This window comes from Bos grunniens, chromosome X (genome assembly GCF_055505025.1).
Source record: "Bos grunniens cultivar Pamir isolate PY7600 chromosome X, Bosgru_T2T1.0, whole genome shotgun sequence".
In the NCBI taxonomy this organism is placed as follows: domain Eukaryota; kingdom Metazoa; phylum Chordata; class Mammalia; order Artiodactyla; family Bovidae; genus Bos; species Bos grunniens.
Genome location: NC_141194.1, coordinates 61309545 through 61324072, shown reverse-complemented (window position 1 = coordinate 61324072; position 14528 = coordinate 61309545). Strand labels below are relative to the sequence as shown.

General features: G+C 45.9%; 1 protein-coding gene across 2 annotated transcripts in view; it reads right to left on the bottom strand.

The window, feature by feature from the left end:
• The window catches only part of STARD8 (StAR related lipid transfer domain containing 8), an 82093-nt gene extending 68317 nt beyond the window's left edge, over positions 1 to 13776 (bottom strand). For both annotated transcript variants that reach the window (XM_086388470.1, XM_086388473.1), the window contains exon 1: positions 13542 to 13776. In XM_086388470.1, coding sequence (XP_086244596.1) covers positions 13542 to 13586 — 45 coding nt within the window. In that variant the 5' untranslated portion in view covers positions 13587 to 13776. The remainder of the gene's footprint in view (positions 1 to 13541) is intronic.
• Positions 13777 to 14528: the final 752 nt, after the last annotated feature.

Genomic DNA, 14528 nt, shown 5'->3' with positions numbered 1-14528 from the left:
ATAAAAGGCAAGTTTGGCCTTGGAGTACAAAATAGAGCAGGGCAAAGACTAACAGAGTTTTGTTAAGAGAACACACTGGTCATAGCAAACACCCTTTTCCAACAACTAAAGATACGACTCTATATATGGACATCACCAGATGGTCAATACAGAAATCAGACTCATTATGTTATTTGCAGCTGAAGATAGAGAAGCTCTATACAGTCAGCGAAAACAAGACCAGGAGCTGACTGTGGCCCAGATCATGAACTCCTTATTGCAAAATTCAGGCTTAAATTGAAGAAAGTAGGGAAAACCACTAAACCATTCAGGTATGACCTAAATCAAATCCTTTATGATTATACAGTGGAAGTGATAAATAGATTCAAGGGATTAGATCTGATAGAGTGCCTGAAGAACTATGGATTGAGTTTCATAACATCATATAGGAGGCAGTGACCAAAACCATCCCAAAGAAAAAGAAATGCAAGAAGGACAAATGATTGTCTGAGGAGTGCTTGCAAATAGCTGAGGAAAGAAAAGAAGCAAAAAGCAAAGGAGAAAGGGAAAGATATAGCAGAGTCCCAGAGAATAGCAAGGAGAGATAAGAAGGCCTTCTTAAATGAACAATGCAAAGAAATAGGGGAAAACAATAGGATGGAAAAGATGTGAGATCTCTTCAAGAAAATTGGAGATAGCAAAGGAACATTTCATGCAAGGATGGGCACAATAAAGGACAGAAACGGTAAGGACCTAACAGAGGCAGAAGAGATTAAGAAGAGATGGCAAGAATACACAGAAGTATACAAGAAAGGTCTTAATGACCCAGAAAACCATGATGGTGTGGTCACTCACCTAGAACCAGACATCCTGGAGTGTGAAGTCAAGTGGGCCTTAGGAAGCATTACTATGAACAAAACTAGTGGAGATGATGGAATTCCAGCTGAGCTAGTTCAAATCCTAAAAGATGATGCAATTTAAGTGCTACGCTCAATGTGTCAGTAAATTTGGAAAGCTCAGCAGTGGCCACAAGACTGGAAAAGGTGAGTTTTCATTCCAATTCCAAAGAAGGGCAATGCCAAAGAATGTTCAAACTACCATATAACTGTGCTCATTTTACATGCTAGTAAGGTTATGCTCAAAATTTTTCAACCAAGGCTTCAGCAGTATGTGAACCAAAAACTTTCAAATGTACAAGCTCCATTTAGAAAAGGTAGAGGAACCAGAGATCAAATTGCCAAAATTCATTGGATCACAGAGAAAGCAAGGGCATTCCAGGAAAACATCTGCTTCATTGCCTACACTAATGCCTTTGACTGTATGGATCCCAACAAACTGTGGAAAATTGTCACTTTGCTTATTTAACTTATATGCAGAGTACATCATGAGAAATGCTGGGCTGAATGAATCATAAGCTAGAATCAAGATTACCAGAAGAAATATAAACAACCTCAGATATGTAGATGATACCACTCTAATGGCAGAAAGTGAAGAGGAAGGAACTAAGGAGCCTCTTGATAATGGTAAAAAAGGAGAATGAAAAAACTGGCTTGAAACTCAACATCAAAAAACTAAGATCATGGCATCCAGTCCCATTATTTCATGGCAAATAGAAGGGGAAAAAGTGGAAGCAGTGACAGGTTTTATTTTCTTGGGCTGCAAAATTACTGCAGAAATTGACTGCAGCCTTGGAAGGAAAGCTATGATAAACCTAGATAGCATATTAAAAAGCAGAGACATCAATTTGCTGACAAAAGTCTGTATGGTTCAAGCTAAGGTTTTTCCAGTAGTTATACAGATGTGAGAGTTGGACCATAAATAAGGCTGAGCATCAAAAAATTGATGATTTCAAATTGTGGTGCTGGAGAAGACTCTTGAGAGTCCCTTAGACTGCTAGGAGATCAAACCAGTCAGTCCTAAAGGAAATCAGTCCTGAATATTCACTGGAAGGACTGATGATGAAGCTGAAGCTCTAGTACTTTGACCATCTGATGTGAAGAACTGACTCATTGGAAAAGACCCTGATGCTGGGAAAGATTGAGGGCAGGAAGAGAAGGGGGCGACAGAGGATGCTATGGTTGGATGGCCTCTTTGACTCAATGGACATGAGTTTGAGTGATCTCTGGGAGATAGAGAAGGACAGGAAAACCTGGCATGCTGCAGTCCATGGGGTTGCAAAGAGTCAGCTACAGCTTAGCAACTGAACAATAACAACATCATCAATGCCCTACAAGACACTATAATAGATGTTAAGAATATGGCATAGATTTAGATAGATAAGGTCCCTGTCCTCATGGAGCAGGGACAAATAATAAATAGGTAAATAAGTCAATAAGTAAATTATAGCTATCAGTAAGATCCAAGAAGGAGAAACCTTAAAACCAGGATGAGGTAGAGAGTGATAGGATAGATGGAATAGGCAGGGATTGCTTTAGAAAAGGTGATCAGAGAGTGTCTCTCAGGGGTGCTGAACTTTGAGCAGAGGCTTGAATGACAAGAAGGAGCCAACAATGTGACAATCTGTGTACAGAACATTCCGAACAGAGGTTGAGAGAGTCAAGTGCCAAATTATGCAGGGTTTTGAAGGCCAGGGTGAGGATTGGCTTTGATTCAAATGATGTTAAGTAGCTATTGGAGGGCATAGAACAAGAGACTGGCAATATCTGACTTACATCATAGAGAGATCACTCTGGCTGCTGTGTGCAGAATGGATTGTGGAACTAAAGAGGAAGCAGGGAGTCTCTCTTAGAAGGCCTTTGCGGTAATGCAGGTAAGCAATGTTGGTGGCTTAGGTTAAAATGATAGTGGTAAAATGTGAATGCAATAGTTAAGGAAGAAAGAAGGGTTCCTCTTAGAGGTGGAAGAGATTTCTTGCCTACGCTCCTGCCTTCAAGCAGCTAGTCTCTAAGCCAACCAAAATCTTATAAGGAAATGAGTTGCCATAGTACTTTTCACCTCTCTTATCCTTGCACAGATTGCTATACCAGGTGCAGACACTTGACCACAATGATTTCTAGTTCCAGGAGATTAATATAAGCCCTGCTGCTGCTACTGCTGCTAAGTCATTTCAGTCGTGTCCTACTCTGTGTGACCCCACAGGCGGCAGCCCACTAGGCTCCCCTGTCCTTGGGATTCTCCAGGCAAGAACACTGGAGTGGGTTGCCATTTCCTTCTCCAGTGGATGAAAGTGAGAAGTGAAAGTGAAGTCGCTCAGTTGTGTCCGACTCAGCGACCCCATAGACTGCAGCCTACCAGGCTCCTCCATCCATGGGATTTTCCAGGCAGGAGTACTGGAGTGGGGTGCCATTGCCTTCTCTGAATATAAGCCCTAGAGACCCTGAAATGAAAAAAGTCAGATCTACCTTTGTAGACTGAAAGACAAAATCTGGTGAATCTCCAACCCACAATTGACCACAAGAGAGAGTAGGGGTAAGAGGTGTCCCCCTTGAGTGTTCACTGGCAAAATCCTCAAGAGACATTAGTCTCATGGAGATGGAAAGTTCTAGAATGAGATAGGTATAAAGAGAGGGAAACGCCCAGTTGAGAGAGACTAATGAAATTCTCCTACAAAGCTCCAAAGTGGACCCATGATTAAGCAAGTCAATATAATTTTCAGTGGTGGACAAAAGGGGAGTAAAAAAGAAGGTTGAAGAGGTGGGAGGGAAAGTGGAAGCAGGGCCCTGTGAGATCCTAAATGTAACAGTTCTGGAAAATTAGGAGATGAACTGGTGGGTAGGACACATGGTTACTCTGAAATCATATTCTATTCATATTAAATTCTCTCCTCTCCTACCCTAACCACTAAAGATGTAAGAGAATTAAGGATCATTCAGGAGTTAATTAGGCTTTAAATTTACACAGGTATTTGCAGATTATAAATAAGTAAGCTATTACAAAGTAGACTGTCATAAACAAGGTAGGTTTTCTTGTGCTCATGTAACACATGAGGAAAATGAGGCCCAGAGAAGAGAAATTACTTATCCAAGGCCACACAACAGTAAATGGCAGAACCAAGTTTACAGTTTAGGCTGATGGGACTCCCAGTTTTATTTTATCCTATTCTTTTCTCTCTGGGGTCCAGGATAACCTGGCCATGAAACCCTCTCTGCTTTGGACCCTGATCCTGGCACTATTTTGGTAGCTGAGAGGCTTACAGGGGAAAATGGGGTATGAAATTTTACATCACAGAGTTTGCTACAGGACGAAAATTCTTTTTGTTTCTTGGTTGTAAAACATATTCTTTTACATGGAGATTCTGGACAGAGGAGCCAGGAGCCCAGCAGTTATAGAGATAGGCACTCTGGAAGAAGATCAGGATTGGTGGTAACAACTGGTTCCCATCCAGTTGGTTACCATCCAGTGACTCATTCAGTTATTCATTCATTCACTTACTCACTATGAGCCTCTAAGGGCCAGGCCCTTTGATAGGTACCCAGGGCTTCAGATAAATTAGATATATTCCTTCCCCTTGAGGAATTCACGGTCAAGTGGGGGCAAGAGGTAGGCCACAAGTACAAATCATCACAATTCCATGTAAATACTGGAAAAATCATGACAGGAGTAACATAAATAAAGTCAAGGAGGTATGGAAGCATGAGATTTGAGGAACAGTGTATATCTGGCTGGAGAGCAGAGTGCCAGACAGAGAGTAAGAACTGGGTGTGGAGCAGTGGTCAGGGCCATATCATGAAGAAACTTGTAGGTCAGTGTGATAGAACTTGAACTTTATCCAGAACCCAGTGGGGAACTCTTGAAGGGGGCTAATCAAGGTTTATGTTTCAGGATGCTACTCTGTCTGTTGAGTGAGGAATTGGGAATCCGAGTGGGAGAGGTTAGGTAAAACTTGAGACAGCGAGGCTGGAGAAGATTGGGTCAGTGGCCTTTGGGATCAGAAAAGAAGGGACTAATATATGAGCTGTCTACATAGTGGGACCACAGTAAGTGACAGGACGTGGGAGGTAAAAAGAAGTTGAGGATGAGTCCAAAGTTTCTGGCCTGGGCAACCAGTTAACAGCACCAGGTGGAGGTGCTATTAACTGGGGTCAGGAACAGAGGGAAAGGCCTGATTGGGGTAAGCGGGAGGGTAGTTTTCCTTTTGTAATGAATCTCATTCTGAACCTCTCAGATTTGAAGCCTATGTGGAACATCTGCTCAGAACTGTACAGTAGCCCCAGCAGTGGACCTGCAGATACAAACTTACACAGAAGCAGACATGGTTCTTGTGTTTGAGGTGCTTGCCATCTAGTGGGAAACAGAGTAGCTAGACAGAAAGAGACAGATACAGAGTTTTTGAGAGAAAAAGAGAATTTTATTGAAAGAGTATAAAAAGAGAGAGCCAGAGCCCAAAGGGGGATGGATACAGGAAGCTGGTCTCTGAATGAGAAGTCAAGAGGTCTGAGAGGGATAGTTTGGAGGCCATCCACAAAGACTACTGACAGGCTTTGTCCAGACCTGAAGAGTTCTCAGCATCATTGGTGGATTCAGAGCTCAGCATTCCAGCATCCTCTCTGCTGGGCCTGCTGGCTCTATGCCCAGGCCTTGCTCTGCTATCTGAAGGCAAGTCAGTGGGGACTTTTCGTCTTTTCCTTGCCTGGCTTCCCTGCTCCGCCTCAACCCCTGGCCAGTCCTGTGCCACAGGCCCCAGCCTAGGGCTGGTCATGAGAGCACGTTCTTGACATTCCAGCCTCCCCCAGCCTTCTCAGCTGGACCACACAGAGCCCTATTCACAGTCTGAGCCCCCCTCCTTAGTGGGCTATCACCACCCTCAGACCCAGACTGTGTGTTGCCAAGAAAGACTGTGGCCACTGTGGGAAGGAGACTCCCTGATCCCTCCATAGTTGATTCCTCTGTCTTTTGGGGTCTCTCTGTCAGGAGAGGGTTCAGCGGCTTTGGTTACTTGTATGTGCATGAGAGTACACGTGTGTTCTATGCACTCAGCCAACTTCCTTTAGGCTGGGCCTAAAATAGAGGCTGTGTTGGGGTGGACACAGGGGTGGATAAGACACAGGTTGGATCCTTAAAGGAGTTCACAGTCCAGCATGGAGGTAGCTGGGTACGTGGAGGGCAGTGTGCAGGTGAGGGCTGGGTTGAGCCTGCCACCAGGTCTTCAGTTGGAGCATTGGTGTCATGGTGTCACTTTTAAACCCCATCGCAGTGGCCTGGGAACATGTGTTCACGGGTAGGGTGTGAAATCTGGGTGTGAGGTGGTGTGGTCCTGAGGGATGCCAATTTCTTCTCTGGAAAGAACAGAAGAGACATTTAAAATGGGAGAGAGATTTAAAGTGGGACTGAGTGATAGCAGGCATTCTGGTCACGCGCCTTTGACTAGTTCTTTGCTAGACCTCAGACTTGTTGCCTATAATGATAGGTGGGTCCCTGATCATTCTAATCCTTTCATCACAAGGAAGAAGGTGAAGGACAATTTCAGCTGGGAAAAGACACTGTGAGAAAGGATTTCAGGAAGGCCTTTGTAGAACTCAAACTGGGACAGCATTTTGAGGAATCCCAGAGGGTTCTTTTTTCCTTTCTCTGAGGGTGCAAGCTATCCTAGACTAGCTTGAAATGTGTGAGCCTCTCAGAAGTTCTGACTCTCCTTTCCCACCCACCAGAACTACCATGGTCTAATAACCTACCCACCCCTAAAAGGGGATCCAACCTGTAGCCTCAGGGATGCTGATCTGTATATCATTTTCTAACTCACCCGCTGACAGATATCCTGCTCCCTTGGGCTCTTTTTGCCTTAATTCCTTCCTGCCAGTCCTGGTGGAGTGTTTTTTGCTCCTTCCCCACTCCCCACTCCTTACTTGGCCTGCAAGGCCATGCCAGGTCTGGCTCCTTGCCTTTGGGCCCGTATCGCCCCAGCCTTCTCCAGCTTCATGCCCTCCTGCCCTCCCCACCTCCACAAGAGGCAGAGAGCTGGGCTGGAGAGGAGAGACAGCGAGAGGAAAGAGAGAGAGCACAAATAGCTGCAACTCCCAGGGGTTCTCTGGACAATCTCAGGAATGTCACATCCCAAAGATTTGATTTTCCCACCAGCCAACAGGGACCCTCTTTCCTGCCTAGAGCTTGGGAGTCCCTCTGGGAGAGGGGCCTTAGACAGGGTGAGTGCAGTAAGGGACTGGAGAGGGGAGATGTAATGGTACCACAGCAGAATGGGCCCTCTTTTCCAGACTCTGAACTAGTTTGACCCAGAGTGGGAGTAAGGGTAGAGATAGGAAGAGCGAGTGGAATGGCCTAAACAGCTCACTTCCTGAGCCTAAGGGTAGTAATATCAGTGTTTCCTTCTGTCTTTTTATCTCCACAGTATGTCACCAATTCTAGGCTTTCTTTGGGCAGGTAGAATTTCACCCCATTCTATGGATGAGGAAACTGAGGGCCCAAGCCATGGGCCCAGGATAACAAGAGTAACCCATGAACTATCTTCAAATTTAAGTCAAATTTTCTAAGTATGTACTGTGCAGCAAGCCCTTTCACGTGTCACCCTTGCAATCAATTTTGAAGTGGGGACTATTATCCCCATATTGTAGATGAGGAAACTGAGGCTCTGAAAGGGGAAGAAAAGGCAGAATCTGGGCTGGCAGTTCCATTTCCAGCAGCTACTACATTGTATCATTATACTGCATTCTTCTCTGAAGCTCCCAGGGGGACCCAGGCCAGATTAGCTAAAAAGGCCAGAGAATTTTAACTCACACCCATTTCCAGGGCCTCAAACTCCATTTTCCAAATGCAGAACTTCCTTTCCTCTGCCCCTTGGCAGTTGCAGCCTTGGAGCTGCTGGTCTAACTGGACTCCAAGGTCCCTAGTGGCAGAGGCTGCTCAGGGGTGGGCCAAAGGGATGGGATCAAGGAGTTCCACTCCCTAACTCCACTGTGAAACCTCTGACCCCACATCCCAGCACAGGATGCCTGAGCTGCTGCTCCCTGTTATTGTTACTAGTGACTTGGAAATGCAGGCCAGGCCTTGGCTCCCAGAGCTTCTCAGGCTATTCTCCAGCCCTAGGGGCTGCTGGGAGGACTGGCCTTCAGGGCAGGCTCATTTGTCTGAGCCTGGGCTCAGTTCCACTCCCCAGGGAACTTGAGTGGAAATCACTGACATTTGGGGAGCAGATTTTTTTTCACTTAGCTTAAAAGTTCAGAGAAGTATACATTGTCAACTTGAAAAAAATTGCACAACCTAAAACTTGAGAATTACTTGAGAAATTCTTAAGAAAAACTTGAGAATTTTATTTGACAGTCTTTCTGAGGGCTTCAAGCCCGGAAGACAACCTCTCAGATAGCTCTGAAGGACTGCTCCAAAGATGTAAAGGAAGAGCCAGGATATATGGAGCTTTCAAAGACCAGAGAGTTGGAATATCAAAAGATTACTGTTAATTAAATAAAACCAGATATCTCAAGTTAATGAATGTAGCACTTTTCTGTGTGTGGGAAGATGCAAGAGTCTTGCTTTTTTTTTTTTTTTTTTTCCAGCCAATGATAGTAAGTATAATGAGAGTTATTGAAGCTGGAAGGACTTTCAGAGATAAACCAATCTAACCCCCTCATTTTATAGGTGGAAAAAAACTGAGGCAGAGATTACATAAACATAGTGGAAAGAACATGGATTTTGGACCTTGATTACCTGTATTTAAAATCCCAAGTTTATCACTTAATAGCTGTGTGACCTTGGATACATTTCCTAACTGTTCTGTATTTCAGTCAAATGAGAATGATGAGTGTAATAGCACCCACCTTGCAGAGTTGATTGTGATAGTGAAATGAGTTAATATTTGTGAAGGACTTGGTTCAGTGTCTACCATATACCATGTGCTCTATAAATGTAGCTAATCACTTTTTTCTGCAGTGCTTTGGGCTGGGGCGGGGGTGCGGGCACAGTGTAGGGAACTGGCATTGCCAATCTGCAGGTTTCCCCACTTTCTTCTTCCTCCACCAGCCATATCATCAGGCATGTCCTCCACTCCCAGTAACCCCCACTCATACTCTTTTTGGTACCAAAGAAGCTGAAGGCAAAGTAAGAATTTGTGTCCAAAACATGAGTCAGAGTCAAAGCTTTGATTCCTATTCCCCATTTTACCTCTTTAGTGCCCATGGGCACTTCTCCCACTCCCCAGAACAAATACTGTCCAATCTCAGATGGTTCTTTAGCAAACTTCACCAACTGTGCTGAGATGAGGCAACTGGAGGAGAAGGCGCAAATTCTGGAGGTCCTCACCCCTATCCCTCGATTTTTCCAGCTGTGCTGTTGCAGAAAGTACCCTAGTCTCCAGTTAAACTTTTCCTTTGCCTTGAGAACTAGGCGGATTTGCACACACAAGAGGGGGTGCTTGAGAGTGTGTTCTTGCGTGAACTCAGGAGAGCCCTCGTGCACATCTGCACCGATAAGCCTGGCTGTGTGAGTGTACAGTGACTGCGGAAAAGCGTGGCATTGTTTGTTGGACCAAAACTGGATGGCCAGCCTTGACAAAGCTTCCCAGTTTACAAGGGATTTTTCAATCTGATTTGTTTTGCCTCCCATAGAAGCAGGTAGGTGAGACAAGGTTATTACCACATGCGTTTATGTACATGTGTGTGGCAGTCCTGCCGGAATTGCTGTTATATTCTACCAGAGACAAGCTGTGTTTGGATTTTGCCACAGAGCAAGTAGGAAGACTACAGAATATGTGAGGATCTGGCTGTGTCCTTACCCCATGTGTGACCTTGGGCGCATCTCTTCCCCTTTTTGAGCCTCAGTTTCCTCATCTGTAGTTTCAAGAGAGGAAAAGGGAGGGAGAAACAGATGACCTCATTGAACCTTGTCACCCTTGATATTGTGTGATTAGCTTTGTCTGTTCTAAGGGGAAAGAATTGAGGGCCAGCAGGGAGTACTGATCCTCTCAAAGTCACCTAGAGGTCATGGCTGATATGGAACTCCAGCTGTATTCTCCACCTCCCAGGTCAGTGCCATTCAGGACCTAATAAGCTCGCCTGATACAAAGAGAGTAACATAAGAGAGGATCCATGTTCTGGGCACTCATGATGTGTGTCACACCATGCTTGGTCTGGAATGGGGCAAAAGGACACATCAGAGAAATGGTCCTGTGTGTATGCGTGTGAGTATGAGGCTGAGGGGACTCTCATGCATACATAGTGCCATGTTGAGAGGTCATGGATACCTTCTCAACCTTCACTGGCCTCCAGGGAAGATGCATCAGACATGTATGGAACTATTTACACTGAGTTCATCTCACATCCAAACACCTTACCCTTTGGCTACTCCTAACTTCAGCACAGCTCAAGGCAGTCCTGGACCCTGGCCTGACCTCCTCCCATCTTCCCAGTAACACTAACTTCTGAAGTATCACCCTTCAGCTCCCAAACAGGTTGTTTCTGGTCCTAGAGTCAGACAGGGCCAGAGGAGAGGGCTGAAGAGGAGTTGTGGCATAGGAGCCAGTAAGACTTGAGTTCTTAACCCTGGAGTTGCCAAACATGGAATAACCTTTGTTCTTTGCTCTGATGCTCCCAGTGAATAATTCGGAAATCTACTGCCAGTGAGTCATGTGTGTTGACCACTTATTCCATACCAGGCACTTTAAAGACACAATCTTCCCAAATCCTCATAGCATCTCTGTGAGGCAGGCCCTGATTAGTGTTATTTTGCAGACAAGGAAACTGAGGCTAACAGAGGACTTGCTTAAAAGCACACACCTCATGTGTGTGTGTATGTGCATGTGTGCACGTGATGGGTGGGGGCTGGGATTCCAAGTTTCTTTGCTTCCTCCCTCTTCAAACATCCTGAGCTGATGGAGAGCTCCATGTGGTGCTGGATGCTAGGAGCTCAGTTTCCCCATCAGGACCACAAGAAGGTCGAATGAGACATCTGAGACGGCCCTTTCAGCTACGGCAGGTTCAGGCATGGCCATGCCCCTCCCTGTAGGCAGCTTCTGCATCTGCCACAGCTCCCTCCCACACAGCCAAGCAATTGCTCACAAGGGGCCCAGCTCAGAGAGGCAGGGTGGCTCAGGGCATCCCATACCCCTGACTGGGTTTACAAGCCCAGAAGTCCTGCCTATTTGACTGGGTCTGCAAAGCAGTAGTGCTGGAAAAAGAGACACAAAACTCAAGGTGTACATAGGTCTGGCAGGCCGCCTCTTATCTGAGATCTGTGTGTTGATTCATGCCTGCCACAACCCTGTGTGCACACGTGTGTCTTTACGCTGTATGCATGCTTCTGTATGTCTAATTGTGAGTGTGCCTGCAAGCTCATGCATGGGAGAGTGTTTGTGTGCATGCATGCCTACCTCTGTATGTGCATGTGTGCATGTGTGTGAGTCTACATGCTTGTGGATATGTACTATCTGTGTGTGCATGTGTGATTGTGCATGTATTTGCCTCTATGTGTATATGTGTGTGCGCACACACTTGAATGGTGTGTCTATGCATATGTGCGTGTAGCTGAGAGTATGCAGAAACACATGTGTAGGCTCCATCTTTGTGGACATGTACATGAGTGAATGTGTGCCTGTATGCTAATGTCTGGGACCAGGGATAGAAGTCCCTGACTTTTTCTTGAGGGTCTCTGACCCCAACAGTCTCTAAGAGACTGTCATTGGTTGAGAGCATTTGCCGGGAGTCTGACAGATTGGGGTAATGAGTGCAAAGGGATTTAAATCCATGCCAAACACCCAGAATGGTTCTCCAGGGAGTGGACAGTCATATCAGTCTGGTGTCCAACCTCATAGGTACTTTCACCCCCTCCTTGCCCTGTTCTTCTCATTGGGTCCATCTCTCATCATCTCCTCCACTCCTTACTGCCATCGCAGCCACCTTCCTGGCTTTCACATCACTACTTGGGCTCCTCCACACCATTTCTGCCCAAGGCAACTGGAGTGATTTTCTTAAAACTGTCCACAACTATATCCATACTTTATTGAACTCCTCCATCCCCTAAAACAACAGTCCCCAGATTTTGGAATTTCATGGATGAGGAAGGCAATATTTAAATAAATGAGGAAGGGAACAGTCAGAGTATTGGAAACTTTATTTTCCTGAGGACAGAAATTTTAAAAATCTCACACTTCTATTTCATTAAAAGAAATCATTTGAACCCCACCCCCATAAGAAGTAATAGTAGTCTCTAAATAAAGAATAGTCCTTTGACTTGAATTAATTTAGCTTTCTGCAAACTGCAATGCATTAGCCCTACCCTTCTCATGTTTTACTGCAGATGAGTGAAAAGCTCATTTGAGAACCTCACTAGGTGAGGGCCAGGAACCCATGGATCAATTCCAAATTCTATGGGAGGTAGACTCTTGTCCTCCATCTCCAGCTCCTCTCTCCTCAAACCCTGCGATAAGTAAGGCACATGATGAAACCAGCCCTTCCTCCAACCCATCACTGCCTCCAGACTCTTGCTGATGAAGTTCCCTCTGCCAGGCATGCCTGGAATGCCCTTCCCCCCATTTGGACTGACAAACTTCTCTTCCTTCAAGCTCAGCCCAAATGTGACCTCCTGTGAATCCATTCTAAGCTCCTCCAAGGATGCCAGCTTGACTTTCATCCTGTCTTCTATGTAGTCAGGCTAGTTGTCGAAAGTTCTCCCTACTCGGTGCAGCTATGGGAAGCCATATAGTGTCAACAAGACTACGGATTTAGGAGTTCGGATCTCAACTCTGCCAACCATATCTGAGTGATCTTGTAAATATTTCTTGATCATTCATAGTGTCCATTCCCCATCGATAAAAGCAGGAAAACAATGGCTTGCTTATGGTGAAAATCACCATCACAGTTGACAAACAGAAAGTGCCTAAGTCTAACACATACCATATATGAAATAAATATCAGCTCCCTGATTCTTTAAAGCAGAAATCACATCCTCTACATCCTCATGGGTCCTGCTGTGCTTGTGTATCCTGCATACGTGCCTGTGTATCTTGTGTACAAGATATTGCAAGCACTCAACAACTATTTATTGACCAACTATCTAGCATAGTGTCTGGCATATGTCTTGATAAAGATTTAACACTTTTCTTACCTCTTCTTTGAGGACAAAAGCTATTTGTTTTTTTGTGTAATTCCTGTGGTGCCTAGCACAGAGTAGGTATTTAATATATGTTGAAGGAAATTAGTAGCAATAATCATAATAATAGTTACCATTACTTGTATGGTATGGATGCTACATGCCAGGCATCACGCTAGGAACTTTACACACATTGTCTCTTATATTTCCTTACATTTAATATGTAAACAATAACACCAACCTCACCACCCTATAAAGTTGGTGTCACTATTGTCTTTATTTTAAAGCTGAGGAAACGGAGGCTCAGAGAGGTTAAGAATCTTGTCTTTGTGGCAAGGGCAGGGAAGCAACAGAGGCAAGTTTTAGAAGAAGAGCCAGCCAGCTGTCTTATTTCTGTGAGAAAGCAGTAGAAGATCATAGAGCTGTTGTCAAAGGTAAGACTTGAACCCAAGCCTTTCTAGCTCCAAGGTAGTCTCAGAAGCCTATCTGCCTTCCAGCCAGCACTCAGTGGTCCCCAGCTGCCTCCTTCAAACCAGAGCAATGGAGTGGGCTGGGGCTAGGTAACCTCTTACCTTCACTTTCCTGAAGCAAGCCCAAAACACGTCCAACAGAGGCATGGTGGGGTGAGGGGAACTGGCAGGGCCCAGCAGAGCTCTGCTGGGCAAAGGTCTCTCCCTCTCTGGGGACCAGGCTACCCAGAACCAAAGGCTCAGCCAGAGCTAGCTCTGATCAGGCGCTCCATCAGCGGCTCATCTCGGGAAGAGGCGGAGAGCAGCGGCCTGAGCTCAGCTCGCCTGCACTTCTCCTGGAGGGCCCGAGGGAGGGAAGGAGGGAGGGAGGGAGGAAGAGAGACTAGCTGAGGAGGAGGGGCCAGGAGGCGGGTCGCTGATTCAAACTCGGCACCGTTAACCAGTTGGCTAGTACTGGACAGCAATGCCATTTGAAATTCCCTGAATTTCAGCTCCCAAGCTTGGAGCATCCAGCCTGCTGCAGCTTACCCGCCAGTCCTGCCACATGCACGCTGGCCTGCTTGGCTCCTGCCACCTGCGAATGACACACCAGCCCTTTCTGGGTGCCTCTGTGTAAAACCGAGACCACACAGGGACACTGGAAAGAGTGCCAAGGAAAAGCACCCAGGGAGGAGAGCCCTCGACCTGAGCAGGACTCAGGTTGGTGTGGAGACACAGAGGGGAAAGGCCTTAGAAACCTTTTCTAACAGGAGGCTCTGGGCCCTGGGTCACAGGGTCATCCTCCTCACCCTGCTTTAATGTCAGGAATCATGACTCACTCTGGCATTTTGGGGAGACCCTCTCCTTTCTGGGCCTCAGTTTCCCAACTGTACAATGAGAGGCAGGCTCACAGGTCACTAAGTCTCAAGTCTGTTGTATGGCTCCCGTTTGGAGTTAGCCACAGGGCAAGTCTGTAGGAAAATCCCTTCTGGTAATTACTACCCCTCTCAGAACTGCTGTGCTGCCCTTAGGCATCCATAGGAAGTCAGGGAATGCCCCAAAGAGAACCCCAGCTCTCAAAGATCATTTTCTCCATCCCCCTGCCTCAGA